Source organism: Rana temporaria, chromosome 13 (genome assembly GCF_905171775.1).
Source record: "Rana temporaria chromosome 13, aRanTem1.1, whole genome shotgun sequence".
NCBI classification, from domain to species: Eukaryota; Metazoa; Chordata; class Amphibia; order Anura; family Ranidae; genus Rana; species Rana temporaria.
In genome coordinates this window covers 26,294,602-26,307,130 of record NC_053501.1, presented here as the reverse complement: position 1 = coordinate 26,307,130, position 12,529 = coordinate 26,294,602, and the positions used below count along the sequence as shown (strand labels likewise).

General features: G+C 45.7%; 1 protein-coding gene across 6 annotated transcripts in view; it reads left to right on the top strand.

The window, feature by feature from the left end:
* INF2 (inverted formin 2) overlaps window positions 1-12,529 on the top strand; it is a 111,940-nt gene that overhangs the window by 47,017 nt on the left and 52,394 nt on the right. For 3 of the 6 annotated variants that reach the window (XM_040332326.1, XM_040332325.1, XM_040332327.1), the window contains exons 4-5: window positions 2,677-2,836; window positions 10,466-10,499. In XM_040332326.1, coding sequence (XP_040188260.1) covers window positions 2,677-2,836; window positions 10,466-10,499 — 194 coding nt within the window. Of the gene's footprint in view, window positions 1-2,676; window positions 2,837-6,971; window positions 7,492-10,465; window positions 10,504-12,529 lie in introns of those variants that run through there. The other 3 variants (XM_040332330.1, XM_040332328.1, XM_040332329.1) reach the window with 3 other exon arrangements.

Below are 12,529 nucleotides of genomic sequence, written 5' to 3'. Positions count from 1 at the left end.
TCAAATATGATGTTTGCTGAATACGTACTGCTTCCTCAATTAATTTATTTTTAAATTCAAGATTAAAGTAATTCTAAAATCATGACATGTCAAACATGTTACACTTAACTGCTTCTTGCTATGGGGGCACTTGAGCAGGCTCGCTCCCGAGCTGTGCTATGTGTGTCCATTCACACACAGAGAGCATCTCGCCCCCCCTCACTCTCTCCTCACTGGCTGTGATTGACAGCAGCAGGAGCCAATGGTTCCCAATGCTGTGTGAGCCAATAAGGACAGAGAGACTCTTTGGTAAACAACACAGAGCACTGGACGGAGGGAGTGATCTCTCAGTTTCTCATCTATGGTAAAAGCAGCACAGTTGGGCACATTTTTAACGCCTTAATCGCCCTACTTGTTAACCCCCCCCCCCCCCCATGCCAGTGTCATTAGTACAGTGACAGGGCCAGATTCAGAAAGATAAGCGCATCTTTCTTCCGGCGTAACGTATCTCCGATAAGTTCTGTATTCAGAAAGAACTTGCGCCCTTAGTTACGGCGGCGTAACGTATGTGTGGCGGCGTAAGCCCGCCTAATTCAAATGGGGATGTTGGGGGCGTGTTTTATTTAAATTTTGCTTGACCCCGCGTTTTTGAAGTTTTTTTTGAACGGCGCATGCGCCGTCCGTAAAATATCCCAGTGTGCATTGTTCCAAAGTACGCCGCAAGGACGTATTGGATTCGACGTGAACATAAATGACGTACAGCCCTGATCGCGAACGACTTATGCAAACGACGTAAAATTTCAAAACTCGGCGCGGGAACGACGGCCATACTTAACATTAGCTACGCCTCATATAGCAGGGGTAACTATACGCCGAAAAAAGCCTAACGTAAACGACGTAAAAAATGCGCCGGCGGGATGTACGTTTCTGAATCGGCGTAAATACCTAATTTGCATATTCCTTGTAACTATACGGAAGCGCCACCTAGCGCCCAGCGTGAATATGCAGCCTAAGATACGACGGTGTAAGACACTTACACCAGTCGGATCTTAGGGATATCTATGCGTAACTGATTCTCTGAATCAGGCGCATAGATACGACCGCCCGCACTCAGAGATACGACGGCGTATCAGGAGATACGCCGTCGTATCTTGTTTCTGAATCTGGCCCACAGTGTATAGTAAGTGGCTGGTGCTCAAAATTTTTGGGGGGCGCAAACAAACGGAAAAAAAAAACCACATCAAATTGCAGGCTCACTGTGCCCATCAAACACAGCTTCTGTGCCCATCAATTGTCGCCACTGTTCCATCAAATCCTGCCAGTTTGCCCCCTCAAATGCCGCCAGTTTGCCCCCTCAAATGCCGCCAGTTTTCCCCCTCAAATGTAGCCAGTCCCCCCCCGGCACTTACCTTTCTCGGGTCAGCCGTCCTCCTCCACGCTCCCTCGATGTCTTCTCTGCTCGCCTGTCGCTTCAGCCAATCAGGTGACCGGTAACAAGACCCGGTGCACCTGATTGGCTGAGAGGCCGGTCGGTGTTAGGGAAGCGATTCCCTAACACAGCACTGTTTAACCAGGGAACACACAGCCCGTGCGCTCTCTGGTTAACCATTTGGACGCCAATTGGAGCCCACAGGATATTATCAGGAAGCCTTTTAGAGCCATCCATACGCCATCGTATCTCTGAGTCCGGCCGGTCGTATCTATGCGCCTGATTCTTAGAATCACTTACGCATAGATATCTTTTAGATCCGACCGGCGTAAGTCTCTTACGCCGTCGGATTGTAACTGCATTTTTCCGCTGACTGCTAGGGGCGTGTACGCTAATTTACGTGTCGAAATATGTAAATCAGCAAGATACGCAAATTCACGAACGTACGCCCGGCCGACGCAGTACATTTACGCCGTTTACGTTAGGCTTTTCCCGGCGTATAGTTACCCCTGCTATATGGTGGCGTAAGTGCGGCGTACCAATGTTAAGTATGGCCGTCGTTTCTGCGCCAAATTTTGAATATTTTACGTCGTTTGCGGAATTCGTCCGTGAATGGGGCTGGACATCATTTACATTCACGTCGAAACCAATGACGTCCTTGCGGCGTACTTTGGAGCAATGCACACTGGGAAATTCCACGGGCGGCGCATGCGCCGTTCGGGAAAAACGTCAATCGCGTCGGGTCAAGCCTAATTTACATAACACACGCCCACCTCTTCACTATTTGAATTAGGCGGGCTTACGCCGGCCTATTTACGCTACGCCGCCGCAACTTTCTTTTAAGAATACGGCACTTGCCTGTAAAAGTTGCGGAGGCGTAACGTAAATAGGATACGTTACGCCCGCACAAAGAAACGCCGATCTACGTGAATCTACCCCATAGTTTCTGTGCGGCGTGATTTTGCAAAAGGGTGAGGGGCTTCTTTTGTATGTTTCTCTCACACACAGGGCTGTCCATCTACATGAATGGGCTGCCCTACACACGACATGCGGAAGGATGCATGCGCTCCATTATACCTGTATGGTGTATACAGAGCCATACAGAGAGTATAGGCCCAAATTAATTATAATTTTTTTATTTAAAAAAATTCTGTTCTATTGTATCTGATGTCCTTTTTAAAATATTTTTTTTATCACTGGAAAGAAAAAAGAAAATCCTTTTTAACATAATGATAGAGCTTCACAGAAGATTTCCTTTCCACTAACAGGCAGTGAAGAACCAGCAATATCGATTTAGTGTCATTATGAGCGAGCTTTCAGCCACGGATAATGTTCCCTACATGGTCACGCTGCTCAGCGTCATCAACGCCATCATTTTCGGGACGGAAGAGCTGAGGATTCGTGTGCAGCTGAGGAACGAAATTATAGGTAATAATTCTGCAAAGATAACGTTATTCATGCTTTCCCCCTCATTGGGAGATCTATGGGATACGTATTTAATGTTTTCTTATACACGGCTCGTGTTTACTAAGGTAAGATTAGAAGGAGAAAAGCGCTGTGAGGACCATGAACTCCGGGCACCAAAGCTTTCATTTAAATATACACTATATTACCAAAAGTATTGGGACGCCTGCCTTTACACATGAACTTTAATGGCATCCCAGTCTTATGGCTAGATTCACGTAGGGTGTCCTAACTTTGCGGTGGCGTAGCTTAGCGTGTTTAGGCTACGCCCCCGTAAGTTAGCGAGGCAAGTACTTGATTCTCAAAGTATTTGCCTGCTAAGTTACGGCGGCGTAGCCTAAAGCGGGCGGGCGTAAGGGCGCCTAGTTCAAATTTGTCTGAGGGGGCGTGTTTTATGATAATGAGGCTTGACACGATGTGATTGACGTTTTTTTAACGCCTACATTTCCCAGTGTGCATTGCGGCTAAGTTCGCCGCACGGGCCTATTGATTTAGACGTGGACATAATCGACGTAAATCCCTATTCACGGACGACTTACGCAAACGACGTAAAATGTTCGATTTTCGAAGCGGGAACGGCGGCCATACTTAACATTGACTACGCCTCCTAGGGGCAGCTTTATCTTTAGGCGGCCTATCTCTTACGGAAACGATGTAAAATTTACTGCGACGGGTGGACGTACGTTCGTGAATAGGCGTATCTAGTGATTTACATATTCTACGCCGACCGCAATGGAAGCGCCACCTAGCGGCCAGCCAAAATATTGCACCCTAAGATAGGACGGCGCAAGCCGTCGTATCTTAGATAGGTTTAAGTGAATCTCTGTTTGAGAATACACTTAAACCTAGGTCGGCGCAGATTCTGAGTTAGGTCGGCGTATCTACTGATACGCCGACCTAACTCTTACTGAATCTAGCTATTAGTCTGTAGGGTTCAATATTTAGTTGGCCCACCCTTTGCCGCTATAACAGCTTCAACTCTTCTGGGAAGGAGTGTGTCTATGGGGATGTTTGACCATTCTTCCAGAAGCGCATTTGTGAGGTCAGGCACTGATGTTGGACGAGAATGTCTGTCTCACAGTCTCCACTGTAATTCATCCCAAAGGTGTTCTATCAGGTTGAGGTCAGGACACTGTGCAGGTCAGTCAAGTTCCTCCACCCCAGACTCACTCATCCATGTCTTTATGGACCTTACTTTGTGCACTGGTCCTAATCATTTGGTGGAGGGGGAATTATGGTGTGGTGTTTTTCAGGGGTTGGGCTTGGTTTCTTAGTTCCAGTGAAGTGAACTCTTAGGGCATCAGCATACCAAGACATTTTGGACAATTTCTTGCTCCCAACTTTGTGGGAACAGTTTGGGGATGATTCCTTCCGTGCAGACTTCCTGGCGGGCTTTGCATGTGGACTGTGCGAACACGCCAGAGCTCATCCCTACTAGGAACAAACGATATGTCTCCTCTCCCCTGACAGAACAAGGTTTTGTGTGTTTACACACACAAATCCCCATGCTTGCTCTCGTGCCCGCGAACGCTGCGGTTCAGGAGGCGCGTGCGCCTCCGGTGGCTCGTAAAGGGGACAACAGATACCCATACGTTGTTTTGCCCAGCTGTGCATTCTGCCGATGTATATTGGCGTGAGCCGTTTGGCAAGTGGTTAATGCGGCTTGCGTTTTTTGGGAGGTGTCTGTTGTCATGCAGGAGAAAACGCAAGCATTGCATTTTTTATGCATTTCCGTTAAAGTCTATCAAACCAAAAACGCAACCTGACCCTGACCCTTTTCAAAAAATACATTGGTGGAAAACGCAGAGATGTGAACGTGACCCATAGGAAGTCATGTTAGGCTCTGTTCACACCTGTGCGTTTTTATTGCTTTATGCAGAAATGCACTACAGTCCATTTAGCATGGTTTCCTATGGGACACGTGCACATTTATGCTTTTTTTTCAGCCACTGGCCCGGATTCAGAAAGGAGATACGATGGCGTATCTCCAGATACGCCGTCGTATCTCTGAGTGCGGGCCGTCGTATCTATGCGCCTGATTCAGAGAATAAGTTACGCATAGATTTCCCTAAGATCCGACAGGTGTAAGTGTCTTACACCGTCGTATCTTATGCTGCATATTTACGCTGACTGCTAGGTGGCGCTTCCGTATAGTTACGCAATGAATATGCTAATTAGGTAGATACGCCGATTCAGAAACGTACGTCCCGCCGGCGCATTTTTTTACGTCGTTTACGTTCGGCTTTTTTCGGCGTATGGTTACCCCTGCTATATGAGGCGTAGCTAATGTTAAGTATGGCTGTCGTTCCCGCGCCGAATTTTTAAGTTTTTACGTCGTTTGCGTAAGTCGTTCGCGAATACGGCTTTACATCATTTACGTTCACGTCGAATCCAATACGTCCTTGCGGCGTAATTTGGAGCAATGCACACTGGGATATTTTACGGACGGCGCATGCGCCGTTCAAAAAATACGTCAAAAACGCGGGGTCAAGTAAAATTTAAATAAAACACGCCCCCAACATCCCCATTTGAATTAGGCGGCCTTACGCCGCAACACATACGTTACTGAATACAAGAACTTGCGCCCAAAGTTACAGCGGCGTAACGTATCTGAGATACGTTACGCCAGCAGAAAGATCCGCTGATCTTTCTGAATCTGGCCCACTGAGTTTTAGGAAAGGGTCAGGGATACATTTGCCTCCATATCCCTTTGAAAACTGAACGCATATTAATGACACAGGTTCTGTGGGTGATTAAGGTGGTAATTAAACTCACTTGGTGCCTTATCTGCATTAAATTAGCCTCAGAACCTGCATAATTATTATGTGTTCAGGTTTAAAGGGATGAGGTGCCAACCCTAGTCAGGCACTTTTTAAATTGGTTTAGCCCTGGTTCACATTGCTGCTACTTTGAAATCGCGCTACTTTACTTGAAGTAGCGTGATTTCAAAGTAGCAAGGTCAGTGCGATTTCAGGTGCTACCTGATAGACATCTGTGTGTCTTCATGCACAGATGTCTATTGAAGTCGCACCTGAAATCAGCAAAAGTAGTGCAGGAACTACTTTTGCCAATCAGTGCGGCGCTGACAAAATCTGTGTTGCACCGATTGGAACAGCGCCATTGCCTCCAATAGGCTGCTACTTATCAGGCAATTTGATCTCTCAAATCGCATCACAAATTGCTCCAATGTGAACCTAGGCTCAATAGACTTCGATAGAGAAGCTGCAGAAAAGTATGTAGTGCGTTTTTGCAGCAATTTGAATTGTGCGTTTTTTACCAAAAAAAAATAAAATAAAAAATGTGTCCAAAATGCACTGCAGAAACGGATCAAAAGCAAACTGCATAGGTGTGAACCGAGCTTTATGGACTGTAGTGCATTTCTGAAAAAATGTGTTTGTATACCTTTTTGTCTTATAAAGCCCAGGTTCACACTGGGTACGATTTCCTTCGATTTGAGATGCGATTTCACATGTGAAATCGCATCTCAAATCGGCGGCATTTGCCGCCAATTGTCGGCAATGACACTGTCCTAATCGGTGCGACACCGCATCTGCGGCGCTGCACCGATTTCAAAAAGTAGTTCCTGTACTACTTTTTGCGATTTCGGGCTGCGATTTACATAGACATCTGTGCAGAAACCTGCACAGATGTCTCCTAAATCGCGGCCGAAATCGGGACTGCTGATCTGCCGTGCTGGTTCCAGGTGTCCTGGAAGTTCCAGCGCATGCGCAAACTGATGCGCTGAGCTGGTTCCAGCTATCGGGAAAGTTCCTTCAAGCACTGCGCAGGTGCAAACTTGCTGACGGAAATCCCCGAACGGCGGCCGGCATCCAGGGCGACGTGGATTGTGAGGTAAGTGGCCAGTCGGCCTCACGTCCTCGCTGCGCTCGGACGGCTCGCTTCGCTCGCTCGGCCTCCTGGCTCTTTTTTTAACATCCTCCAATCCACGGGGATGTTAAAGAATGAGCCTGGATGCCGGGCGAGGTTCGGGGATTTCCGTCGGGAAGTTTGCGCCTGCGCAGTCAGTGAAGGAACTTCCCCCACAGTGGAACATTGAGGACAATACACCGGCGGGAGTGAAATCGTGCGAGTTCAGCTGAACTCGCACGGCTTCACTCCCGCAGCCCAGTGTGAACCAGGGCAAATAAAGACATTGAACGCACTGAAAAACGCAGGTGTGAACCAGGCCTAACAATATATTACAACATGCACACAGCACATTTGTCATTAAAGAGTTAAATGCAATTTCCAAAAACCTGGGTCACTTTAAATTGAACTAAAGGCAAACATCGCCCTCTAGTGGACAATGAAAGGTAAATGCCAAAATCCAAGCAAGTCAATCAATGCACTTAATGATCACCTGCTGTACCAATCTCAGGATTCCCCCTGACTCCCTCCAAGGAAAGCCATCAGCAGAGCACAAGTGCAAAAAACATAAAATAAAACATGTTCTGCTTTAAAAGTTAATTTTGTACTAAAGAGAGAGAAATATGCCTTCATGAACTGATCTCAACCTGGAGTAAAACTGTTGAAAGATTCATCCATACATGAGAACATTTCCCATCAAGCTTAAAGATCACATCCTGTGTGCATTCTGTAACCTCAGCTCAGGTGAACTGGTCTGTATTGGGGTTGGAAGGCGGCTGTGGTGTGGTGCAGGTTCAGGTTGTCTCTGTGTAAAGATTTCACTGATAATTGTTATTTCTGATGAATATGTCCCTATCATGGCTGTTGATTGATGAATCCAGGGACACATGAAGTTACATTTTTAAAGTATATATGTATTTTGCTGGGATTACTTGTAAATCTATAACTGCCCATTATTTATAAATGTTGCGCCTGTGTGTATAGCAGTGTTTCTCAACTCCAGTCCCCATGGCACCCCAACAGGTCATGTTTTCAGGCTTTCCATTATTTTGCACAGGTGATTCGATCAGTTTCACTGCCTTAGTAATTACCAGAGCTGTTTTAATTGAGGGAAATCCTGAAAACATGACCTGTTGATGAACCTTGAGGACTGGAGTTAAGAAACACTGGTGTATAGGGACTTGCTGTATACACAACAAGTACAAATGAGTATTTTTTTATATTTGCTTGTAAATGCTATTCTGAAAAACATCAGATTCAGTAAACATTTATCAAGACAGCTTTTTTTTTTTTTTTTTTTTAAACCCTGTAAGTAGCCACAATTGCTTAGTAAATGTTTGCCGAGTGTGAGCTCTTCAGGCTAGTACTTGTAAGCTTAAAAAAATGTCTCTGTACATAGCCTTCCATGTGCGGGGCTCGTTCATACATATTGTATTATTCAGGGGGGTACAGGCATTACACCTGTAAGGGGCCCGATGGTCCACAGGGGCCCCCCTCCCATTTTTTATTTTTTTGTATTACACCTGTAAGGGGCCCGATGGTCCACAGGGCACCCTACAGGCCCGGCTGGCCCTCCTCCCGTTTTTTTTTTTTTTTTGTTAAATTTTTTCTTGCATTATTTTTTATTTATTTTTTGCATTACACCAGTAAGGGGCCCAATGGTCCCCAGGCCCCCCTCCTGTTTATTTCTTTTTAATTATCATTATTTTTTTTGCATTGGGGCCCGATTGGTGTCGTTTCTCATGCGAGGATGTTTTTAATGCGATGGTGTTTCTCATGTGATGACGTTTCTCATGGTGTTTCTCATGCGATGACGTTTCTCATGGTGTTTCTCATGTGATGACGTTTCTCATGGTGTTTCTCATGCGATGACGTTTCTCATGGTGTTTCTCATGTGATGACGTTTCTCATGGTGTTTCTCATGCGATGACGTTTCTCATGGTGTTTCTCATGGTGTTTCTCATGCGATGGTGTTTCTCATGCGATGACGTTTCTGATGGTGTTTCTCATGCGATGACGTTTCTCATGGTGTTTCTCATGCGATGACGTTTCGCATGGTGTTTCTCATGCGATGACGTTTCGCATGGTGTTTCTCATGCGATGACGTTTCGCATGGTGTTTCTCATGCGATGACGTTTCGCATGGTAGTCGCTCATTCGGTTACGTTTCTCATGCGATGACGTTTCTCATGGTGTTTCTCATGCGATGACGTTTCGCATGGTAGTCGCTCATTCGGTTACGTTTCTCATGCGATGATGTTTCTCATGGTGTTTCTCATGCGATGACGTGTCTCATGGGTTTCTCATGCGATGACGTTTCTCATGGTGGTTGATCTTGCGATGACGTTTCTCATGGTGGTTGCTCATGCGATGACGTTTCTCATGCATTCATGTGGCTCATGGCATTTATCGCATACGTTACGTTTCGCATGGTAGTCGCTCATTCGGTTACGTTTCTCATGATAGTCGCTCATGTGTTCACGTTTCTTATGGTAGTCGCTCATGCGTTTACATAACTATAGTATCATGCGATTGGTCCCCAGGTCCGAGACACGCCCCGCATATTATCTTGCGTCAGGACAGAAGAGATTACACTTGTATTATTTTCTGTCAACCCCCCCCCCCCCTCGGTTCTCTGCTCCAGAGGGGCCCTACCTAAAGCTGTGTAAGGGGCCCCAAAATTTGTGATGGCTGCCCTGTCTATATTACATGCATTTGATCAGTTTGCATTGTGATCCTTTTTTTTTTTTTCAAGAAAAGCAAGTCTGAAAGAAAATTGCATGCACATGTTCATTGTATTTTAAATTGTTGATCTGAGCAATCCGACCCAAACCCCTACAGAGTTGGAGTCAAAGGGGAACTAATGCTGGCCATACACTATACGGAAATCCCGCCGACATTCGGTCGTTAAGAAAGATCTTTCGTTTTTCGGCCAGTTAATAGGCACAAAATCGATAATCGTTTTGACGTTTTTGAGCCAAAAAAACGAAGGACAAGTTTGGAAATTTTCTGCCGAACGAACGATAAATCGAAAGGGTAATGTGTTTCCTGTCCGAACTTTCTGTACTAGGTATATGTAAAAAAAAAAAAAAAACATTTTTATTTTATTTTTTTTGATGTCCACTGAACGATTTATTCGGTCATTACATGATGGCACTATCGTTTGCGTTTACGAACAAACTTTCGTTTTTCGAAAGTTGGTTCGGACGATTTTTCGTGGAGTGTATGGCCAGCATAAGCCCTGGTGTTCACATTGGTGCATTTTGACATGCGACACCACCATGTGCTACACCACAGAAACCGCCTTTACCCCCCCCCCCCCCCCCCCCAAACCTGAACACCATGAGACCCATTCCAAATGAATCTGTGCAGTGGAAGTAAAAATAAAAAATGGAAAAAGTGCCAATGTAGAATATATGTGGGGTTTTGACGCCCCCCAGAGACCCATGCACTGTGGCTAAACACCCGGTGTGCCTGAGGCCTATAGTGATGTAATATACATACATTTCCTACAACATGCAATCAGGTGACCTAATTATCGGACCTGCGCTAGACATGGGTTGCTATGGGTAACGGCTTCCTATGAATGCATTATACAGAGAGGTGTCTTGTAAGAGCAGCCACCTATGTCTGAGAGGGATTACTGTAGGTCTTGCCGTCGATCAATAATGTTATATAAATAAAGTAGATTTGCAAAGACGAAGCAATTAATCTCTGTACTTTTCAGGTCTTCAGCTGCTGGATGTGTTGACAAAATTAAGGTAAATTTAATTTTAATTTTTTCAAAGCATGCTTATTACAAATGTTTCTAAACGTCCTTTTTTTTTGTTTTTGGCTAATGTGAAATTGTTCAACTTACGGCTACCCTGTCACTGGCTGAATACTTACCTGTTATAGCTGCTGCTGTCCTACATTTCCAGGTGTGTTGGAAAGCAGCCAGGGCTGTTGTTAGAATTCACAGGGACCCCATACAGCCTACCTGACGGGGCCCCCTTTCACCCGTCGGAAAGTGACTGAGGACATCGATTTTTATCTGTCCTTTTCTCTGTAGCCTCAGTTGCACAGGTAAATGAATAGGACGCGCTCAGAGGCTTCCTGTTCATTTAAAAACCAGAAGCATATTAAACAGTGTACTATGTTTCAGTGATGAATGGACACAGGAGTAATTGGTACCGACCGCTCACTGCATTCATTCAGGACAGAAAGGATCCAGTAAATTTAAATATTAACTGGCTTCTTTCCCTGCTCTCCATCTTGAAACATCACCCTGCGTGTCCATAGCAGCTCCCGATAGGAGGGAAGCTGGCAATGCTGTGGGGGAAAGGGGCACACGGGGGGCCCAGAGAGCAGTTGGAAGGGGTGCATGTGCTAGGACCTATCCCTCTGCAGCTGGAGGGGAGAAGAAGAGGAGAAGTTGGGTAGCGCTGCAACGGGGAGGCCGAAGAGGATCGGTGTCTGCAATAAGACATTTCAGCCAGTCCACAAGTGCCTAGGCCCCTCTTTTGAACTGATGGGTCCTGGACCCAATACAGGAGGGCTGGCTGTAATGTCTTCTCAGCGGCCCTGTCCCTAGCTGCTCACCATGGTTTTTCAGACTGTCCACTTCATCAATACAGCACAGAATAAAGGCATGAAGGTTTGGCGGAAGAAACCACAATTCCCAGTGGGGGGTGAGCTATCCAGCATACCCTGATAGCAGTGTCTGTAATGCAGCTCGAATTTCGCCTGGTTCAGCAGGGACCGGCCAAAATTTGAACCATGTATGGGCAGGCCGAATGTACCCAAGTTGATCGATCAAATTGGGTACAATCAGCCTGTTGGATTTTAAATGCAATTATTGTTAGCGGCTATTATAGCCGCCATCAGTATTCACTGTCAGAAGAACACAATGGCTCAGCAGGAGGAATGCAGTCTGTTGTTGAAGGGGGAATGGAGCGATTCAATGGTTGAGCCCTGGTTCACACTGATGCTACTTTGAAATCATGCTACTTTACTTGAAGTAGCGCGATTTCAAAATAGCAAGGTCAGCGCGATTTCAGGTGCTACTTGATAGACATTTGTGTGGCTTCATACACAGATGTCTATAGAAATCGCACCTGAAATCGGCAAAAGTAGTGCAGGAACTACTTTTGCAAATCGGTGTGGCGCCGCAAAATCGGTGTTGCACCGATTGGAACGGTGCCATTGCCGCCAATAGGCTGCGACTTGTCATGCGATTTGATCTCTCAAATCGCATGACAAATCTCTCCAATGTGAACCTAGGCTGAAGGAAAGAAATTTGCTCCTTCTATGGCCGGCTTAACCCTTGATTTACCTCACCACCCTCTAGGGAGGTAAGTATTCAGCCTATTATTTTACAGGGTGCCACTTTGCAGTCTATGTAGGATATCGACCTTGTTGTTTTAAAGGAAGCCGGTCCCATTGGGGTCAAAGGGAAGGGGCAGTAGCATGTATGCCAAAGTCTAACTATAAAGGCTATGCTCCCTGTTCGCATAATATAATGAGCTCTTAGAGCTTTGGGGTTCTGAAGGATATTTAGGATGTGAGGGGTCCCGACAGTCGATGTAGGTTAATAAATAGGATTGACAACATGTATTAGTATCATAAACTTGACAACATGTATTATTAACTCTGCCACACAATCAGATTGCTATATTGAATCTATTTTCTGCTTCTTGGCTCTTGTGCTGCGTAAAAAGACTAGCTAATGCTGGGTACACACGTAAAGTTTTTTTTTTGTTCAACCCAGCGGGCTGAACGAAAAAAAGCTTACAGTTCGCCTTACTTTGTG